The sequence below is a fragment of the Chiloscyllium punctatum genome, chromosome 2, assembly GCF_047496795.1.
Source record: "Chiloscyllium punctatum isolate Juve2018m chromosome 2, sChiPun1.3, whole genome shotgun sequence".
Lineage (NCBI taxonomy): Eukaryota > Metazoa > Chordata > Chondrichthyes > Orectolobiformes > Hemiscylliidae > Chiloscyllium > Chiloscyllium punctatum.
In genome coordinates, this window is record NC_092740.1 from 31,045,091 (window position 1) to 31,068,013 (window position 22,923).

Here is a 22,923-nt window from a genome sequence, read left to right on the forward strand (position 1 = left end):
CATAATTCCTCAACAGAAAATAAAATAATGGGAAATTAGTGTTTTGAAAATTTGAAATCAATATGTCAATAAAAATACTGTCGTCAAGGAGTGATGAATGTTAGGAATAAGCTGCAAATACATATTTCCATGCCATATTCAAATTCAGGCAAACCCCTTGGCAAGCTGTCTGTTCCACTTGTTAACCAGAATACAGAAGGAAGCAGAGGAATGTAGAGTATTGTAGAGCAGAATATTGTAGGAGACACAACATTGGTGCCAGTGAAAGTATTGTAGTGTACCTTGAGTTAGTAATGACTGCCTGAGGGAGCAGAAGGCCAGCCCTGTCTGGAGTGTGGCATTGAGCCAGAGGCAGAAATCTTCATATGTTGAAATCTTGGCACATCAAGCCTGTAGTCAGTCTTTCTTGGAACTCGCTAAATGATGACTCTATTATCTTGTATCTTTTTTGTCTCAGTGTTTAATGTTTGCATCCATTGACACAGCAGTGTTTATAGTGACTTTTCGGCTAGTAAGCCATTTTGTAAAGTAATGAGGTAAATAGCAAACTTCAAAAATGTGTTGAAAACAGAAAGACATGCAGATTACGTCAGAGTGATTTCAGAAAAAAAAATCAGCCTGAACAATTTTGTGGAAATACATTGAATCGGATTAGCTTTCACAGTGACCTTTGAAAAGGTTTGGTTCAGAGAAACTTGCACTGCAATTTTCTTTCTCCTTCAAAAGTCAGTCATTTCTGAGTCTGAATGAAGTGAAAGATCATACGCAAAGAGCAGTAGAAAATTGTTATTGGACTTTTCAATCAAGATGATTAAATCTTCCCTTTGTTACTCCCCACTGGGATATGCACTGCAAATCACGACCTGCTATTCCTGGAGTCGTCACAAAAGCTAAGAAACTATATCAAAGTGTCCAGTTTCCTTGTCTGATACACGCAGGTTAACAGAAAGCTTTCTGTTGGCTTTCTGATTGGCTTTCTATACTTAACAAATAAAAAGATTCAAACCACAGAAAAGCAAGTATGATCTGTTGACATATAACTTGACTAGTTAATTAAAGGCAGTGTCTTCTAACAGTCACAACAGCAGCCAAGGATGTATTTTCACAATTCCAGACCCACGGTGTCCACACATAGGATTTCGATAACACCACACTGCACCTGCGCAGAAAAGCTCCATAACACTGAAAGACATTTCAGCATGGCAGTAGGGTATGGGAGTAGGAGGACATAAATGCCTGGAGAAAAAGTGCTGTGGGAGAGAGAGAGATAGAGGATGTGGTGGGGGGAGAGGCCATGTGGATGGTAAGACAGAGAGATGGAACATGGGGAGAAGGAGGCATGAGGGGGGAGAGAGAAGATGAAACAGAGAGCATGGGAAAGAGAGACCACAGATACTGAGGGTGAGGGAAGTGTGGGGAGAGAGTGAGAGAGAGGATGCAGAGGGAATGAGGATGTGAAAAGAGGCATTCCTCACTTGCACCCATTCACAACAGCAACACATTTAAACCTGTGCCTGAGCCAGTTTAAATGCACAAACTTAAGTGGTGCGTTGTACACATGCATTGGTGTCTGCAAATGCAATCTTGGTCAAAACTCTAAATCCCTTCTAAAAACCCCATACACACACATACAGACAGAGACAGACAAAAAAAAAAATTGGTGTTCTGAACGTAGGGGGAAAGTATTGGGAGAACAGTTGAATGGCATCAGTCCTCAATTTTGAATGGAGGAGTTCATTTTGTCTCTCAAGTCCTCCAGTTTAGTGAGCTATTCTTTTAGGTTCTGTCACTTCTTCACAGGAGGCTCAGAGCAACTGGCTCACACATTATAAAGTCTCTGATTATTTGCTGATAGAAGAAAACAAAGGGCTTTCTTTAATTTGCAGTATTTTACTGTGAGATACACAACAGTTCCCTTCCTGAGGTATGAGGGTTTCTCTCTGGATCATTCACACCCACAAGCAGGAACCAATTAGAGAGTTGTCATCAGGCTGACCCTTGACATCTATGACTGGACAAAATTTTACAAACCAATCAGTTGTTTGTTGCCAGCCGAATCTCACTTCCTACCGAATGCCGTATTGTCTCGTCACACCATCCACCCACTATTTGCAAAGCACCAGTGTGACCACAATTTGCAATGAGTTTCAGTAACTTGCTTTTTAATACTCCAGCAGTTCCTTTCTCTGTCCTTTGTCATAAAATAGTTCTTTTCACAGTTCAGTCCTCAATCAAAGATAAAGTAAAATAAAAACATGAGGTTTTTACACACTTGCACCTCTCAATAACTCAGTATATTTAATTATTGAGGGATAAAGATGAATTGCATTCAACATCCAAATGCCCTTTTGCATTCTCCATTTTTACATTTTGAGTCAGTCCTCAAGGGCTTTGAAATAATTTTCTCTGTCCTACTGCCTCTGCCCCAACCATCTGTCTCCAACTGCTCAATGACTTTCAATGAATTGCACCCCCCAGCACAACATGTTGCAAGTTGAGTGTACCACATAACCTCCTCACCTATTTTCTAATGATAATACCTTCACATTGCAGAGAAACATTTTATTTTATCTTTGCCACCCCCTGTTTGCTGCAAGTGTTCGCTCCATGTTGTGCAACCTCACATCTTTCACCCTCTATAAATTCCAGCTCATCTAAATCTCGGCAGCCCATCCTCCAGCTTGTATCAGTCCAATTCACACATCACTCTGTTGAACATGCATTTTTTTTTCTTTCTTTTTCACTCATTGATGGACTGTGAGAGTCACCGGGTAGGCCTGCATTTATTTCCCACCGTGACTTGCCCTCTAGATTGGTTTGCCTCCTGGTTAAGCAGTGACTTGGTTTTGAAATTCTGGTTGTCGCTTTCAAGAACTTCCATAAGTTCTCCAGCACCGCCTCCAGAAGACTTGTATCCTTCTCCAGTTCTCTAAGGTTTCAGCGCTCCACCAACTCCTTGAATATCCCTTATCTTTTTGACTGAAATTTTGATTGTCTGGTTAAATTTAATTTTTAAAATGTTTGGTAACAATCCTGCAAAGCACCTTGGTACATTTCACTCTGTCAATGATGGTACACAAATGCAAGTTGTTGTTGGTATCAATTCACAGACGCTGGAGTTCATTAATGCCCCAGCCAAACCAGACATTGTTAAAATGGGTGCTGTGACAGCAACTTGTTGAATTCAGATTATGAAACATACAAATCAGAGCTTGGTTTTGTCTCCACCATATTCACATTGCCAGTACATTGACCTGGTTAAGGTGGTTGAACAGAGATACCGAGATTCTCTCTTCCTCATCCAGGTTATGCATATTAATTGTCTTCGGATCAGGTAATAAATTAACTAGAGCTTGGGTCAGAGTTAGGACCCTATGGTGCTGCTGTCAGTAATATATAACAATTGGAGATGGTCACTTCACTGGAATTGGCATGTGAGAAAGAAAATGGATGATTCAAATTCCTGGAAATTCCTATATTGAGAAGAGATGAAGTGAGGAGAATATTAATATAAAACAGCAAGCTGTGGATGCAGGAAGTCTGTAACACAAATAGAAGTTTGCTGGTGAAATTCAGCAGGTCTGGCAGGATCTGTGGAGAGAAAACAGGTATTCTTTCCAGTCTAGTATGAATCTTCTCAAAATCTAAAGAGTTTTCTTGAGATATCAGGCTCAAAACATTAACTCTATTTTCTCTCCACAGATGCTGCCACACTTGCTGAGTTTCTCCAGCATTTTCTGTGTTTGTGCCTTTATTCAAATATATGCTGGAGGTCTCTTACCTTGCTGGTTAATTTTCCACAGGATAGCTGTTAAGCTCATCCTGATGTTAGGCGATCTGCTACGCATATTGTGAAGTGATGGAAAAGCAGGCAATTTTCATCAGAATTTTTTCCCTGGTCCAACCCTTACCTTCTGAATGCATTGACTGCCTTCTGTATAGGTCCATGCTTGATCAATTGATTACTGATAGGCCATTTAAGAGATTGTCATTCATTTGTTCTTGGCTGTTTAGCAAACAGTGGCTCAAATCCACCCATGCACATTTCCAGTGGGGGTTTAGGGGCTCTCTAGTGGTGCATTAGTAGTGTCCTTATCTCTGGACCAGGAGGGCTGGGTTCAAGTCTCACCTACTCTAGCGGTGTATCATAACATCCCTGAACAGGTTGTTTAGAAAGATTTTGTTTTGAATTCTGGCAGGGGTTACTGCAGACTGCTGAACACGGGGGGAAGCTGAGACCATTTTTGTTTCCTGAAGCCAGAGGTGCTGAAGTCTATTGTAGCTCCTCTGTCAGTAATCAACTGAGATCAGAGTCAAGTCCATAAGCCTGACTAACTCATTGGGCAGGCTTACTGTGCTAATAGAGATACAGCAGCTTTGTTACATTAAATCAACACGAATGATAGAGGAGTAACAGTTAAGCAATTATAAATGATATAAAATAGTTTCATGGCCACAACATTCAATGAAGGACGTTTAAAACATACAGCACCGATAATGAATATTTTGCCTTAAAACAATGCTTGTCAGAATTGATAGTTGTCTGACATTTGGTTGAATAACAACGGCAAAAGACAGCCATTATGTTTTGAATACCATTCATCTGAATTTAACCAGCAGCCCGTACTTCTCCAAATAGTACTCCTCCAAAATATCGTTCATTCCTTTTTTGGATAGATCCATCAGAGACATTTTGAATTAAAAGTCAAACTGGTACCTAGCATGATGGTTCCATTATCAACTGCTCAGCTACGTTCTAAAAATACCTCAAAATACCTCAAATAGATTGGGTTGGGATATCTGGTTGGCGTGGAAGTTGGACCGAAGGGTCTGTTTCCATAATGTACATCTCTATAACTCCATGACTGTATCCTCATAAATCCTTTACTCAAACCCTGGAAGTCAGCTGCAGTACAATTTTGCCTTTAGACATTCTACATTCGCAGGACTTTACGTTGCCCAATAATACAAAATGTTGGAAATACTTCATAGGCCAAGTCATGAATCAGGTTAACATTGCAGCTCAGTGGTCTATTGTTAGAACTGGGAAACATTACAGATGGAACAGATTTTAAGCAAGTGCAGGGAAAGGAAAGAATAAAAGACAACGGTCTGTGAGAGCGCGATCTAATGAACAGTAGATTCGTTATTAGTACCTGCTGTCAGAAAACGCAGACAGAGATGATCAGAAACTACTGGGCTCAATGTTGAGTCCTGAAAGATGTAAAGCTCCTATCCAAAAGATGAGATGTTGTTCCTTTAGGTTTTGTTGAGCTTCAAAAATTCAGTGGAACAGTGTGAGTGCAGAGAGGACAGAGATATAGCATTATAGTAACAGACCTTAACATAAGAACAGTTAAGCAGTCAGGATAATGTAAAATATTGGCAAGCTCACTTCATGCTACATGGAGAATTTTTAAAAATATATACTAATTAATGAAATGACCATTAACAATGAATATCCTGTTCTCAAAAATGTCTGATATGATACTTTTAAGAAACACGTGGCTTTGGAATGGCTTGTTCAGCAAAACAATCACCTGATCTGCATTTGGGTTTGTCCAATTCAGAAGATATAGCTGAGCAATGACCTCAGTAAGAACACTTGGACAATGTACAATGAAACCACTGCCAGGGAGTGGTCTAGGCCCACTGAGAGCTGATACTTCTTCTCCACAGCTACCATGGGAAGAAGGCTGACCCAAATTGTCAGTCTCTTGTCAATCCAATTTATGACAGAGGTTGAAAGAAATTACACTTTGTTGCTGTGCGAAGGGAACAAAACAGTAATAGTTGGAAATGAATACAGAGGCTGTTCCTGAATGCCATGCTGTAGTCCCCAAGGCAAATCAAACCAGTACATTCTGATGGTTTCTCCTTCAAGGTATGAATCTCAAAAGGTCTTGCTGCAAATCATGACCCCCCCCAAGTCAGTGCTTTGTGTAAATAGTTATGAAATCCCTGCCTTTGTGAACAGCACGTCTCCAAATGGAGATGCAAAACAGCTGACTTGTATTTTTTTCTGGATGAATATATCATGTTTTTTCTCATGTGTAAATGTAGGGGCGTGTTCTTGAAATCATGCGAGAAACAGACATCAGCAGTAGTTGCAGACAATGCTGCTACTGTTTATTTGTACTTTTTTTCCCTTTACTGATTTTGAATGGAGTGTGTGTTTCAGTGGTGCAGCAGCAAGGATCGAGTAATTTTTAATGTTCTTCATTATATTCCAATAAGTTGACCTAATTAATTGCACTGAAATGGAACCATTCTCCAGTTGTGGCATAAAATTCTTGTCTGACTGTCGACTTAACCTTAGGCTAATTTTTCTGTGTGAGTTGGTCAACCTACATTAATTTTTTTACATTAAAGTTCTAGCCTGTTGATGTTGCTTTAAAAGGAAGGTTTTTAAGCATCAAACAAAATCGATGATAACATCTGTTTGTATTGTCTGCCTGGAGCTTTTTACTCACACTGTGAGATACAACCTCCAATTAATTGTTAGTCTTCAGATATATGCGGTCATGACAGGAATTAATACTTAGATCCACATTTGGAGATGTGCATGTAAAAGTGGTGGTTAAGTACCAATCCCATAACTGTCATGAAATGTCAGCATTGTCAGGATTTTTTAAAAATTTAATTCCCCAATGGCTTATGGAAGCAAGAGTTTAACAATGTTTAAACTTCTCATTTTCTTCTGTTCACTGAAAACTAAGCAAGTAGCAGCATTTGCTGCAATTTATGTCTTGTCCACAACCCACCCATCCCTGGAGGCGCTTATTAGTTTGAGCTAGTCTCTGCCTCATTACACTTGTCCCTCTGAAAAGCACTTTGGCTTGAACAAAATAGTTACGTGATGACAGTGACGGAACTGCCCTGGATATATCTTTCTAATGTGGATTGTGGATTTATTATGGCCATCAGGGAGGGATTTGTAAGTCAACACAAGTTTGAGTATCTGTGTAGGAAACTTTTAAGGAAGACATCCTTGGAGTCGCATTGAATAAACAATTTAGAAGAAATTCCTCTGAAATTGCCTTCAAGCCAGTCGCAAATGAGAATAGAAACACTGTTGACGCCAGTCCACACAAATTGGTCTTAGATGTGGCAGGGCTGAGCCAAGCCAACTTACTGAAAGGAAAACATTTTCCCTGTAAGGGGCATCTGTACTGACAGCGGCTGTCTCCACTCAGACACTTATAAGATTTTGCATTATTCTCACCCTGTTTGACAGTGAAAGACAAATGAACTTTCTATATCCTTTTGTTTTCCCAAACAACTTGTCAAAGTGGTGAAGAGTAAAATTTCTGGAGGTAGATTTTCCTGTTTCTTTGCTGACATATTAGGACAAGTTGATGATCTGGAACAGTGAAAAGTTAGCACTGAACAGGCACCTCTAAACTTCCACCTGAAAGTCAAATATGTGCTCCTCTCTGTCTCATTTTTGACAGCAAAAAAAAATGGTGCATGCTTCATAAGCTCAATCAAATACATGGAGGCCAAAAGAGGATTGACAAAAATATTTATTCAAAGAGTTCCGATTTAAGGTAGGTCTTGAAGGAGAAGAGAAATGTGGAGAGATAGCGGGATTATCAGATGTGGACATCGCTAGTTAAACCAGCATTTATTGAGAAGGTGAGCTGTCTTCTTCAATTTCTGAAGTCCTTTGGGACTTGCACAGTGCTGTTAGAAAGTGAACTTCAGCTTTTAGACCGAGTGAAGGAATGATGATATACTTCCAAGTCAGGATGGTGTGTGGCTTGGAATGGAATCTGCAAGTCATGATGCTTCCATGCATCTGCTGCCCTTTGTTCTTCTGGATTGGTAAGGGTTGTGAGTTTGGAAGCTACTTTTGAAGACAGCATGATGAGAGATGGGTTTAGACACAGGAAAATGTAACCTCCAGTGGTGGATCAAAGGAGAGGGCATTCACAAGAAAATAAGGATGAGAATTTGAAGTTGGAAATTTTTTAGATTTAGGGAGTAGGTCAACTAACAGAAGTTGATGGATGAGCATCACTGAGTACAATGAACAGAAGTTTGAATGAGGGGCAGATTATGGATGGTAGAGAGTGAGAAGCCAATCAAGAGGGCATTAGAGTAATCAGTAGTGACAGAAAAATGGATAAAGATTTCAGCAGCAGATCCTCTAAGGAAAGGCCACGATGGAGTAAAAGCTCTGAAATTATTCAAGAACAATTAGATGCTGCAATGGCCAAGGGGACAGGAGCAATGTAGGGTTATTCATGATGAATGAAATAAAGAGGGACAAATAGTCTTCCCCACCTGTAAAAATGATATTATGAAAGGGATTTGCAATTATGTACAAAGAAGCATTAAGTTAAATGAAAGCAAAGGATTTTAAATTCAGACATAACTTGTTTCAGCCACAGTTGGAGTATTGCAGTTCTGTGCACTTCATTACTTGGGATGTTAGAACTTTTCAAATGCATGACAGTCATATAATATTGAAAATATTTCATTGCAGAAAATAATTTGATAAATGCTTTGAAAATTATGGAAGATATTGAGAGACCAAGTGGTCAAATATTGGTTCCATCAGTTGGTGAATATTAGCTAAGCGCTGAATTGTTTACTTGGAAAATTGGAGAAAATCAGAGGCATGTTCTTTTTCTCAAGAGATTTTAGTACTATGCAGTGTCTTGCATGGACTTAACAATCATTAAGAAGAGAATTGGATCATTATTAAACAAAGGAGTACACAAAAAGAAAATGGAAAGAGCAATCAAAAGGAATTTGAGAGTGACAGCAGTCAAGTTAATACTGGGGTAGATGCATTGTGCCTGAAGGCCTCCCTCCTTGCTCTAAATCTTTCTAGTTGTTTGGGAGGCCATTTTTATAATTGCAGCTTGAAAGTCAGAGGAGATCTTGGAGCCAAGAGTAAAGATGACAGCCAGCTGAGCTTTCATTGAAGCAAACAGAGCTGACTCTCAACGCTCCACCATTGTAGATCCAGCTGCACTGTTCACAGAATTGACAACTTGCTCCATTGGTGAGCGTGATGTCTCTGTTCCCCTCTGGAATACTGTGCTCAAGTTGAAGTTGACTTTTCACAAGTTATTCAAAGCTGTTGAACTGAGCTGCCTTCCCTAAAAGTTTTGATTTGTCAATTAATTACCATCGTCCAGAAGTACCAACCAATGCCCCAATTATGAAGGTATTGATGATCATTTCCTACAGAACTTTCAAACAAACGGTTGTTCTGATTGTTTTCCACGTGCTCTTTATAGTTTTTTTCCATTTAGATTTTCAATACCTAACCTCAATCTTTTCTCGTGTCGGCCTAATGTACAACATTTGAGGAAAACATTTTGCATAATAATATGAAAAAGTCATCCATCTGTATTAATATTAGCCTTGCAGTACTTTGGCATATTACAAAATGTATTACATGCATTAAATTCTCCTTAATATTTCACTTTTTACATATTATCACTTTACATCATTATTGCACATGTCCATTGTCTCATTATCAGTGATGCTCCCATCCAGTGGAAGAGTTGAAAACAAATACAGCACTTTTCACCACTAAGTCACTTACCATCCTGACTTGGAAGTAAACCACTGTTCCTTTGACCCCAGGGTCAAAATCCTTGAATCCCTTACCTAACTGCACTGTAGTGGTACCGCAACCAATTGACTATAGTGGTTGAAGAAGGCACTCGCTAGCAGCTTCTCAATAGCCAGCTAGCAATGCTTACATCATAAGAATGTTTTTTCTTAGGAGGTGGGGATTTTAACAAGGTCAGCATTTATTGACAACCCTTGCTGGGGCTGATCAGAACCTGTTAAAAACCAAGTAGGTACAGGCCAGACAGGGTTCCTTCTCTAGAGGACTTCAGTGAACCAGTTGTGTTTTGTACACAATAGATCCAGAATCACTCTTTAATGATGCAAGCACATATTTTTAAGTTTTAAGCTTTTAAGAACTGAATTCAAATTGTCAAAATGTCGGACACAGGAAAGCATCATTCTTCTGCCAAACATACTGCTCAGGCTGGTATCTGTTAGAATATTCCCAAACATGCCATTGTGCTCATATTACACACTGTAATAGAAACATAAAATTTTGGAGCAGGAGGAGGCCATTCGACCCTTTGGGTCTGCTGCACCATTTTTTATGATCATGGCTGATCATCCAATTTAATAACCTGTTCCCACTTCTCCCCCATATCTTTGATCCCTTTAGCCACGACCTATAACCGACTCATTAACCTGACCTGTGTCTGCTTAGCTTCCAAGATCAAATGAGGTCAGGTCTTTTCAGACGAGTATATTTCCCAATATAATATTTCTCATGGTATAGAATCTGCTACAGATTTCCGTGGTTTATATTATGGAGGATCTTTCAGTGTTTGTCACATTACAGTTTCCATTATGTACATGAGAAACAGGAGCAGGAGTAGGCCGTCTGAACCTGCGGGTCTGCTCCGCTATTCAATAAGGTCATGGCTGATCTTTTTGGGGCCTCAGCTCCACTTACCCGCCCTCTCATTATAATCCTTAATTCCTTTATTGTTCAAAAAAGTATCTTAATATAAAAACTTTCAATGAGGAAGCTGAACTACTTCACTAGGCAGGGAATTCCATAGATTCACAACCCCATTATTATTCATTGTCCACACTTCCTACACATTACAGTAATTTTCATTGCAAAATCTATTACATTTTGCAGTTTTGTAGCATCTATCATATACAGCACCAGTTCAGCAGTTAGTTTTGAGTGTCACTGTTAAATGAAGGAAAATAATCTCGTAAGCTTTACGCAGCAAGTCAAAACTGTCTTTGAGACATTAATGAAAATAATCAGATGAGATGACGTTCATAAGTAAACTGAGGTGATGTTGATTGGTAATTTGACCAATTGAATTCCATCCAGAATATGATGCCTTCCACTTACCTTTAAAATTAGAAAAGTTAGGGTATAGACGACCTTCTTAATGTATGTTGAGGGGGTTTGGTGTGGTTAATAACATGATCATAATACAAAAGATGACCACAAATGCAGAGGTGAACTTTGAAAGTAGCCTCATCAGGTTATTTTGTATTTTTTATTTTAAAATTCCTCAATGTGCAAAATAGAAATATTATCATTTATTAGAAACGTATCTGCATTTGTTGTGTGCAAGACAACAATTAAGTGATGGAGAAATAGTGCTCAAGCAATTTAGTCAGATTCAGGGCTCAATGATTGAACTGAACACAGTTAATGTATACCCACTTGTACATTATTACCGTTTCATCATACCTATTAATATCTGACAGTGAATAATCTGGGCCTGATGATGAGTTCCGTCTATTTATTTCCTTAATGGAGCATTAATGATAGTAGTTACTATTCATTGCAAAGATTGCTGTAAAAGTGAGGTTAATTGTTAATGAAGAGTCTTTACTGGTCATTCAGGAGGATAATTAACTCGAGGATGGCTTTCAGATCTGTGCATATTTGAAGGGGAAACAAGCTTTGATAAATCACGAGGGGAAAAATCCAAAAAGGAATATCATTTATATTTTATTCATTGCAAGTCTTCAGATCACAAAATAGATGTACATGTGGTGGAAAGAGTACAGGAGGCAGAAACCCACACGGTTGCTTCTGATTGGAAATTAACAAGAACTGAAGGGTGGTTAGCTAACGTGCTAAGGTTTTGTTAGTTCAGTTGGCTGGATGGCTGGTTTACTGTACAGCATGCCACAGGGTTCAATTCTCTGATTGCCATGGAGGATTGTCCTTCGAAACTTCTTTCCTCATTTGAGGCATGGTGACTCTCATGTTAAACCATCACCATTTGTCTCTTTCTGATGATAGAGTAGGATTTTGTGAATTTACTTTTATGGAGAAAACAGACAGGAAAAATGACAGTTTTCAGATGAGACAGTCCCAAAGCAGTACATCTAGTATTATTAATAAATGGTGTAGATAGATACACTAGTTATTATTACTTTGAAGTAAGTTGGTAAAGCAGAGCAGAAATGGAAATTAAATACATATGTACTGGGGCAGTATCAGTTTTACCAAAAAGACTAAAAATATCAAGAATAGAATTAGACCTTTGAAATGAATCACTCTCATATCAAAAGTTTCATTTTGTAGTGCCTTACATATTTTAAACTTTGTATGTTGCCTGGTAAATCCATTAACATCAATGAAAAAATTTAAAGTCTAAATAAAATACTGTGGATGCTGGAAATTTGTAATAATTTAGTCGAAATTGCTGGAGAAATTCAGCAGGCCTGGCAGCACCTGTGGAGAGAGAAAGAGTTAACATTTGAAATCTAATATGACTCTTCTACGCAACCAGGTTTAGGCTGGAAAATAACGGGTTTTATGTTGTTGACGAGGCAGGCGGAGAAGCAAATGGAACAAATTGTGAAGTTGTCCAGAAGAAAAGACAAATGATAGAATGAGAAGTGTGTTTGGGGCCTTGGACAGCAAGGAGAGAGAAAGTAAAAGGAGAAGTGTTGCACCTTCTCTGATTGGGTGGGTGGGGATGTGTTATGAGATGGGGAGAGGGGTGTCACAGAGAAAATGGTCCCTGAGGGATGCTTACAGGGTGGGAAGGGGAAGATTGGTTTTGCTGCATCATCCTGCTGGAGGAGGTCGTTGAAATGGCAGAGGATGATCCCTTGAATGCAAAGGCTGGCAGAAAATGAGGACAAGGAGAACCCTATTGTTGTTTTTTGGAGGGAGAGCAAGGCATGAGAGCAGAAAATGGATCGGAAACAAAGCCAAGGGCCCTGTCAACCACAGGGGGAGGTTGACGGGACGGGTTGGGTGGGTTGGGGAATACAAGGCATCTTGGGTTATACTAAAGGAAACCATGTCGATTGCACCCTTTTGGAAGCTGGAAACAGAGAAACTGGGGGAATCTTTACAGCAAGCAGAGAATAAGGATGTGTAGTCAAGTAAATGAGGGCATATGGATATTAGTAGGCAGACGACAGCCGGAAATAGAAACAAGGAAGATCTTTAAGGATCTTTGTAATTCCTAATACCCCTCAGCCTATCCCTGACCCCCAACAAAATAGGCACCTCTGAATGCAACCGCAAAAGCTGCAATGCTTGCCTTTTGACTTCCTTCCTGTCCATGTGCCAACACACTTTCCAGGTGAAGGAGCAACTTATTGTAGGTACAATCTAGTTTGCCACATACAATGCAGGCTCTTCTGTATTTGCGAGATCAAATTCAGAAAGGGTGAGTGCTGTGTGGAACACCTGTGCTCTGACTGCCAGCGCAAGCCTGGCCTCCAGTTGCTTGCTCCTACAGCACACCATCTTGCTCTGAGGGTAACATTTCTGGCCCAGTCGTGCTGCAGTGTTTTCATGCACAATGCAAGCAGAAGGAACAGCACCTTGTTTTCCACTTCAGCATTTTCCAGCCTTCAGGACTCAGCATTGAGTTCAACAACTTTAGCATGTGAACACTACCCTCCATTTTGATTACACCCTCTCTTCCCCACCCCTGAAAAGTGTTGTTGCCTTAGTTCTTTCTCAACAGAACTGATTTATTTTCTGCTATTAACACGTGGTCTTCATTGATATCTTTCTTCTACCACCATTAGCACCTGTTGCCTTTTACTCGGGGCACACTCACTTTCTGTCCTACTTGCTCCTCCTCCCCCTCATTAGTCAGCAATATTAAAATTGTCATTTTCTAGTCCCCTTCAGTTCTGAAGAGGAGCCACACTACACTTGAAATGTTCACTCTGTTTCGTTCTTCATAGATGGTGTCAGGACATCTGCCTGCTTTTATTAAAGAAAACTGATGGCTTATGCAGTAGGCAGCCATTTCTTCATGTTTTACATGAGTAACAAATGTAAATATAAATGTAAACCGTATACTTCATTGTCTTTTTAATCCGTATACCAAAGGCCTGGAGAATAGCTGATGAGAAGTTATTCTTTAAAAACAGAAAGTGAAGCAAACCCAGGAATCTTTGTTTACTTTCTTTCATATCCATGATCAGTGAATTCCTGGAATCTTTTAAGACACAATTAGGAAGCTAAAAGATAATTGTCCATGAATGATTTCAGAAAGGATGTTAGGGCTTGACAAATTTGATGGTGATGACAGATATGATGAATTGAAGAATTGGTCAAAACCCTCAAACTGCCTCCCTAACAGCATTGGGAGTCTCCACAGAGTCTCCACAGGGGACATGTTGGAGTCTCCACAGCAAATAGACTGCAACAGTTCAAGAAGGCGGGTCATCCCTACCTTCTCAGGGACAACTCAGGATGGCCAATAAATGCTGACGCAGCCAGAGAGGCCCACATCTCAGCAGTAACTGACAAAAAAATATAGTGATGTGTTGTGTGTGGACTTTCAAAGAGGTTTTGGCAAGTTGCAGAAAGGGCATTAATGTTGAATATTAAGGAACATAGACTTAGGTGCAAGATAGAAAATTGGACTTGCATCTGGTGTGAAGAAAGGTAAAAGTAATGAAGAGTTAAGTGTGGTTTCGTGGAATAGTTGTGAGTGCTGCAAGGCTTTCTTTTATCTGAGGCTGCTTCTATTCCCTGTGCTCAGGACAGCTTTGGATATATTGCTAGAGAGACTGGTACCTATATTTTCAGGTGATACTAAAACCTGGAGGTATTGTAAATAATTCTGAAGGAAAAGTGAAACAGCAAGGTATTAATAACGTGGCTAAAAAAATGACCAAAAGTGTCCAGTGAATTTTCATCTCTCAATATGCGGCCGTACTTTTGGTTAAGCAAGTGTAATACTTTTGCGTTGAATAGATGGAAGTTGTAATGTGGAATAACGAGGAATTTGAGCTTCCAGATTCACAAGATAAGTCAAATGAACAATGCCTTAAGCTACTGAAATATGTTTTTTTTATAAAAGGGACAGAACGTGAAAATTAAATTGCAAGGGGGAATGTGCATAAATCTTCCTGAAGCAACCCGTTGAAGTAGCATGTGCAATTTGTAATGTCAAACTCTCGGATGAATGTTGAAACAATGAGAAAGGTGCAGTAGAGCTTGAGGAGAATCCTATACGTAATAAGGTAATACCAAGAAAGACTTGAAAAATGAGGACTCTTATTATCGTGGCAATAACAGGATGACTTAAAGAAGAAGAATTTTAAATTCTGAAGGTATGGAACACAATGGAGAGATGTACGCTTGTCGTGGATTTTCTTTGGAGTTACTGATAGAAACCATGTCAATGTGGCAACCAGTGCAGCATCCTTAATAAAGACTGACATCTATTTAACAGTGTAGAATATTACCTGATGTGTCCTGTCTGCAGAAAGGAGATCTCATCTAACCTAGCCAGTGAACACTGCGATGACTACTCTCAATGAGCAGTGTTATTGACAGTGCCATCAAGCTCCGTCGTCTCAGCAACACTCTCTGTACGACACTTAGTTTGAGTTCTTGCAGGGTCACACAGCTCATGACCTTATTTTAGCCTTAATCCACACATTGATGAAGGAGGTGAACTCCAGAGGTGATGTGAGAGTGACTGGCTGAGACATCTGGGTGGGTTGCTCTTCAGAGGGTCGATATGGACTTGTTGGGCCAAAGGGCCTGTTTCCATGCTGTAAGTAATCTAATCTAATCTAATCAAGGCTGCATTTGACTAAGTGTGGTCCTATGAAGCTCTGGGCAAAATTGAAGTGACTGAACATTGATTGGACTCTTCCCTTTCACAAAGAAAGATGGTCATGATTGTTGGAGACCAATCATCTTTCTGTCCCCAAATCTCCAAATACATTAATGCAGTAATCTTAAGTGTCAGGTCCCAAGCTCAACCAGCTTCAGCTGCTGCAATGATGGTTTTCATTCCAATGTAAGGTCAGAAGTGGGATGTGTTGCTCAGTACTATGTGTGACTCCTCAGATACTGACTCTGTCTGCGCCCAGATAAAGCCAGGTCTAGACATTATCCAGCTTTGGGCGACAAGTGGCATGTGACATTCACATCATTTAAGTATCAGGCAATGACTATCAACAAGAGAAAATCTAACCATCACTCTTGATATTCAAGGATATTGGCACTTTTGAAATTCCCACCAACAATATTTTAGGAGTAATCCTTTGGCAGCCATATAAATACTATGGCTACAAAAGCAGGTCAGAAACTGAGAGTTCTGCAGCATCTAACTCACTCATTTTTAAAACCAATCAACCATTTACAAGGCTTAAGTCAAGAATGTGATAATGTACTCTCCAGTACCTGGAGGAGTGCAATTTCAAAACCATCCAAGCCAAAACAGCCTGTTTAAGTGGCACTCTGTCCAACACTTTAAGCATTCACTGCCTCCATTGCAGGGACACTGTGTACCACCTGCAAAATGTGCGATGGCAGCTTGCCAAGGCTTCTTCAGACACGCCCTCCAAACTTGCAATCTCTATAACTTGGAAGAAGAGGGGCAGCAAATACACAGGAACACCACCACCACCGAGTCCTCCTGTGAGCCTTGATTTGGAACTATGTTACTGTTCCTTCACTGTTACTTAGAATACTTAGAATCCCTACAGTGTGGAAACACACCATTTGACCCAGCAAGTCCACACTGACCCTCCGATGAGTAACCCACCCAGACCCATTCACCTACTACTCTACATTTACCCCTAACTAATGCACCTAACCAACACATCCCTGAGTACTATGGGCAATTTAGTGTCACCAATTCACCTAACCTGCACATCTTTGGATTGTTAGGTCAAAATCCTGGAACTCCCTTCCTAACAATACACATTCACAAACTGGACTGCAGTAGTTCAAGAAGGCAGCTCACCACTTGCTTCTCCAGGACAGTTTACAGTAAGCTGTATTTACTTGTCTTAGGTCAGTGATGGCTATATCTTCAGAGCAAATTAAGGAAAGGCCACTGGTTGAAATAAATGATAACAAAGAGATAAAGAAATGAGCAGATGACAGCAATTTCTTGTGTGACAAATAAATAACAACAGACTAGTTAAGTCAAACAGTTTACCCTGTTGTGTGCGCTGCATGGTGAAATTTTAAATTTAGATCTGCTGTATCCTTATCTGTATGTATATCCAAAACTGCAGTGCTGCAAAAAAAATCCTTGAAATTATAATGGAATTCTCCAGGGAAAGCACTCACAATGTGTAATTCAGTCCAGTGGGTTACTCAATGCATTTATTAAGACTAACTCCTGAGTCTGAATTGCTGAAATCAGTTGAATAATAAGGGAATTAAAAATCTGTTCATGAGGTTGAGTTAAAATTTGATTCAGCTGGCTTACCCCAGTAAATCTTCATTTCCATCATAAGAACTGAACTCAAGACATAATGTTGTTTTGTATCTTATTCTTACAGCAGTGGTTACAGTGCTGGAAGATTGACGGTGGAGTGATCGATGCTGCGTTCCCTCAACTTTTGAGCTGAACTAAAATAAAATGTCATTATAATGATCTATTACCCTCACAAAGGAAGTCATCTGCAGAAGGGAAATGTATTGTTAAGACTTTGTTTTACCTCAGCACTTGAGTTGGTACTTTAGGCTTGGACTCAGTGTCCATCACAGTTACTTCAGCTGAAAGTTATACCTGCTGATCAGAATAGATGGAGGAGCTATTGGAGATCAAGGTTAAAAAGCAATTAACTGAAAAGGTTGTCATGTTTACCTGGAGCTTTTATCTGCTGAAGGCTTCAATCCTATTTTTCAGTGGAATGTTACCAGAAGATTAAGGGGAAGGTCATCAAAAATTGGGATAAAAAGGAACAAAGGCGTTATCTAGGATATTAAAAAGAAACAATGATCTTGGTTGTAAGGGATGTAGGCTTATCACGAAGGGTAAGGAGTCACTTGCTATCTGTTTGTAGTGTTAACCTGTCTCCGATTTTGTTCACATGGTCTCTCCCTGCTCCAGCAGCTGCTTCCTCAGACATGGGGCCACAAAGTCTGAATCTGATGGACACTAATTCTGGCAAAAGGACAAACAGTGCCATGCATACATAACCTTCAAACATGGTGCTGAGAGAAAGGGTTCAGCAGTAAATGGATGGAGATAGTGCTGCAGTCAGGTAACATTACAAAGGTAGAAGTAGGCAGGAAAAATAGCTGGAGAAACTCAACAGGTCTGGCACCATCTGTGGAGAGAAAACAATGCTAAGATTCCGAATCCAGTGACCCTTCTTCAGAAATGACTCAGAACGTTAGCTCTTGTTTTCTGTCCACAGATTCTGCAAGACCTGATGAGTTTCTCCAGCAATTTCTGTTTTTGTCTCAGATTTCCAGCATCTGCAATTCGATGTTGTAGAAACAGGCAGGTGTCACAGTGGATGGCGATGTGAAGATAAAAGCTCAGCTTGACAGTGAGTAGGATGCCAAGCTATCATACACTGAGGCAGTGGTCAATGAGGGAAATGGAGCTGTTGGCAAGAAATTAGTCTACTTGAAGCAGGGGCAAAAGACAATTAAAACGAAAAGCCATTTTAGACCTTTTACAGAGTTTGAGCAGAATATAATCGTGCTTTACTTTTTAACGTAAACACCATCAGTATCCCACGTTATAAGCTACAGATCAATCGTCATGTTCCCTACACTATCTCAAATGAAAATTTTCTTGCTATTGCTTAAAAGAGAGGTTTTGCGAGGACACAAATGCCTTTAGAAACAGTTATGGATACACAATTTGTAACAGGCATTAAAGGGAATAAAGTTAGAGGGTAGCTGACAACAAAAGATGGGCCAAAGCTTTAGATTTTCAAGACGATATTAAGGACAGAAGAGAGGCAGTGAAGCACAGAGGTAGAGAGATGAGAATTCAGAAAATTTGGAAATAAGGATGAGAATGTTAAAACTGAGGCGTTTTTAGCCAGAGCCATTGTAGATCAGTGAGCACAAAGATGATGGTTGAACAGGACTTGACCTGAGTTGGGATGCTGGTGGGGGTGGGGCTTGTTTTGAATGATTTCAGGTTTCTGGTGAGTAAAAGATGGGAGACCATCCAGCACTTGATGGACAAAGTCTGGTGGTAACAAAGGCAAGAATGAGAGTTTCAGCCTCAGGGTGTTTGAGGTGGGGAGGTGAAATTGGGCATTGGTCTGAAGTGGAAATGAGCAATGTTAATGATGTTGCGGATTTGGCTGGTCAGAATCTCACCTCATGGTCAGATACAGTAGCGTGGCAGCAACCATCTAAGACAGTTGCTCGGGAGAGGGATGAAGTTAATGACTCAGTAAAGAGTTGCAGCAGGGCCTGAAATCAATGGAGGAACTTTCTTTGTAGGAAAGAGCAGAGGATTGAGTCAAGTGGACAGTTCTATTATGCTTCTTGTTGCATAGTAATGCATAGTATGACATAGAATTGACAAAACTGAAAGAATCCATTTCAAATTGTGTCCATATTCCACACAAGCTTTTTCCTAGCCTTTTCATCTTACGCTGTGAAGATATCCTTCCATTCCATTTCCCCTTATTTGTTTGTCAAGCTTCTCCTTCAATTTATCAGAGCTGGGACCTTCAATTACACATCATTTTTACAAGTTCCACAGTCTAACCGTTCTCTGGGAAATGAGACTGTGAATTCACTCATATTTATGGTCCCTAGTTTGGGATTCTCTCTGAAGTGGAGCAGATCCAGTTGAATTTGTCACCTTGTGTTTCCATCATTTCTGGGCATGCAATTGAAGAAAATAGTCTGGATAAAATCTGTTTTCGAGTTCGTGGATCTTTGGACATTATTTTGCAGAGGCGATGGAGGAGTCTCAGCTGGAGGGCTTGCAAAAGCAGCTGGTCACCTCTTTTCCAGGAGGCCCCCCACAACTTGTACCACTTTGGCACTTGACAGGCAGCAACATGTCTTCCCCAGAATTCAAGAATCCCTCGAGGCAGAACTCCAACCCACCAAGAGCTACCATTCAGTCAGAGAAGAGCACCCTTTCTGTCAGGGCCAGGGGAAGTGATGAGCAAGACAGAGATTTGGCTTGCATAAGCCTTATCCAGGATCAACACCCTCCCAATTAAATCTGAGGGAGACGATGGCCTAGTGGTATTATTGTTGGACTGTTAATTCAGACACCCAGGAAAGTTCTGGGGACCTTGTTCAAATCCTGCCATGGTAGAGTTTGAATTAAATGTTTTTTTAAAATTCTGGAATTAAATTTCTAACAGTAGCGATGAAACCATTGCTGATTGTCAGCCAAACCTATCTGGTTTTCTAATGCCCTTTCGGGAAGGAATCTCTCATCCTTACCTGGTTTTAGTCTACATGTGACTCCAGACCCACAGCAAGATGGTTGACTCTTTAACTGTCCTCTGGACAATTAGGGATGGACAATAAATGCTGGTCTTGCCAGTGACACCAATATCCTGTGAATGAATGAAAAACACCCTCCCCCCCCACCCCCTCACCACCATCATTGGGAAGAGAAGAAGATTCGACATTTTTTGTAACAATGTCATATGTAAGTTTAACACATACTTTTATATCCAAACGTGTAAGACTCATTATTGGTGATGTGTGGAACAAAGAACTAGGGATGATTCCTTCTCTGGTTGCTAAGTAATAACATACAGTGTGCTGAATTCATCAGGATGTGTGGCAGCATCGAACAAAATAGAGCTTCTATTTATCTGGCATTCAATAGCAGATCCCAAAGCGCCACATTAAATTCTTATTGAGGGATAATTAGTGTTGTTACTTAAACATATTATATGAAGAATTGTATTAAGAATGTAATTACGATGATAATACCAGGGCAGTTCCTCTGCTTCTACTTTTTAAAATGTGTTTGAGTGTTTAGCTACTGTTGCTGATCGGAGGCCATCCTTCTGCTATTTTTATGATCCAACCAACACTTGACAATTAGGAAAATCTTCTACAGACTCTTCTCAACTCCCAAGTTCTTTCCACAGCAATTTTTTGATGTACCTGGTAAGCCGTTTACAGCCGTCATGTCATTTACTCCCTTCTGATTTGTGAAAACGTCGGTGCCTGAATTAAACTTGTAAAACTCCCCCTGTCACTTGGTCATTTTTGAACAGAGCAGTCAAACCCCAGAAAAGGACACCAGGATCAGCTTGAAAGATTGAGATATAGAACCAGTCTGTTCCCCGTCCTCTGATCTTGACTGAAGCTTCAGCAACTCTGAGCTACGATTCTCACTCCTGATGGCTATCCTAACACCAGAACAGAAGTAAACCATTCTCTGAAACGATTCCACCATTCACTCGATTAAAGTTCCAAGGCGACCATGCCTGTCTCCAAGCTCGGAACCCCAAAATTCCAGCTCTCAATCCCAGTTAGGGTCCTGGGCTCCACTTTGGAAAGCCCTGCAGTGATCTGCACCTTAACCCCACCGACCCACACTTCCCTCTGTGTGAAAATCATCACCCCTGAGCTCTAATTGTAAGGTTAGACTTGAGCCCTGAGAATCTTGTACATTGTATACAATAGGTGTCAAGGGTATACCTCAGGAGCTGTTCCAGTTTAAGTTATATACAGCAGTTCTGTGTGAAGTTATTCTTAAATGTCTGTATCTTTTATTTCCAAAGCACACTTTCTGGATAAGATAGTTAAAGGTACTGCATGTTTTTTTCCCTCTGATTTTAATATGCTGTCTCTGTGTATACAGTAAATAAGTAACTGAATTCTTTACATATTTGCATCATGGTTTCATTATTCAGGCTTTTGACAGCTAATGCATTAATGAGGCATTTATACCTGAGTTATGTCTGCAATATTTTTACAGCAATTAGTACCTGAAAATCTTGAAAGTCAATTAGCTGGAAATAGATTTGCTTCAGATTCATTTGCTCTCTTATTGTTGCTGGTGGTACAGATGCTAACTCACCTACTGTGGCACTGCAAAATTGCTCAAAAGTAATTGAGAACAGTTCATCCCTGTTACACATTAATAGTTGATGCAGTAAGAAAAAAAAGAGTCACAGAATGCAAAATTTTGAAGGAGTAGATTTCATTATGGAAAAAGAAGTCATTTGTAACAACGTCAAGCACTGTTTGTAGCTTTGTGTGAAACTGTTAAGTGGCTTGGGGTAAATTTGATATAAGTTTAATGATCATGCTGCCTCATCATTCATGGGTAATATTTATGTGTTTTAACAGAGTTTCTGAAACATGTTATTTAGTTTGTAGAAATGTTCCTACGGCTGCATTTCCAGACATGTCTTATTTAAGCTGTTAGCCTCGACAGTCAAACCTGTCTTCATTATTAAGACTAGCAATAGGAGTTTTGTTCGACTCACTCACATCTTTGTAATTGCAAGCATCCTTTTTCTTCTGTTTGTATAAATACGGATTCTGAATATGCCATTATTTTTAATTATGTTTCCACAATTTTCCTCCTTGTCCATAATAGCAGACAAGATAGGATATAAAGGTAAAGACAAAAGCCCTAGGGAGATTGTTATGAACAGTCCCTCTCCGCTATCTGTCTTCAAGCACGTCATTTAGCGTGATTTTTTAAAAATTTTAAGTTCTATATTTTTCTTCTGTTCAGGCTTTTAGTCTATGTTCATTGTGGTTCTTCTGGTTATTACGTTCTGTCCGTCTTAAGTTGTTCAACATGCCAAGCTGCTGTTTCTGTTGAAAACCTTGCCCGTCCTGTTCAGTCCATCTGCAGTCTTAATTAGGTGCTCAGCAATCTCACTGTTTCCTGGGCTTTGCTTACACCCTTGAAAGGAATGTGAATTTTTAAAGCTGAAAGTTTTTTTTTTCTTTTTATCAATAAAGTATAGCTGCAAATACTTTACCTATGCTTTGTTCATCTGTTTCAGTTGCCGTAATTTCACATGAATAAGAACAAACTTGAAAGCCCCACAATAGTGAGGGACACTGTCTGCAGTTTGAGAGGATAAAGACAGGAGACAGAAACAGATATGGTCACTGACTCCAAACGGCTGATGCCAAATTGGTGTGCTGAGGTGGGGGGGAGTGGGGGGGGCTAGGTA

At 39.9% G+C, this 22,923-nt stretch overlaps 1 protein-coding gene across 20 annotated transcripts in view; it reads left to right on the plus strand.

The window, feature by feature from the left end:
- The window catches only part of LOC140495521 (teneurin-3), a 2,480,372-nt gene that overhangs the window by 2,347,729 nt on the left and 109,720 nt on the right, over window positions 1–22,923 (plus strand). For 13 of the 20 annotated variants that reach the window (XM_072594601.1, XM_072594600.1, XM_072594605.1 and 10 more), the window contains 2 exons: window positions 21,508–21,534; window positions 22,332–22,352. The exons of 6 other annotated variants lie outside the window; for them this stretch is intronic. In XM_072594601.1, the coding sequence (XP_072450702.1) occupies window positions 21,508–21,534; window positions 22,332–22,352 (48 nt within the window). The remainder of the gene's footprint in view (window positions 1–21,507; window positions 21,535–22,331; window positions 22,353–22,923) is intronic. One more of the 20 variants, XM_072594604.1, reaches the window with a different exon arrangement.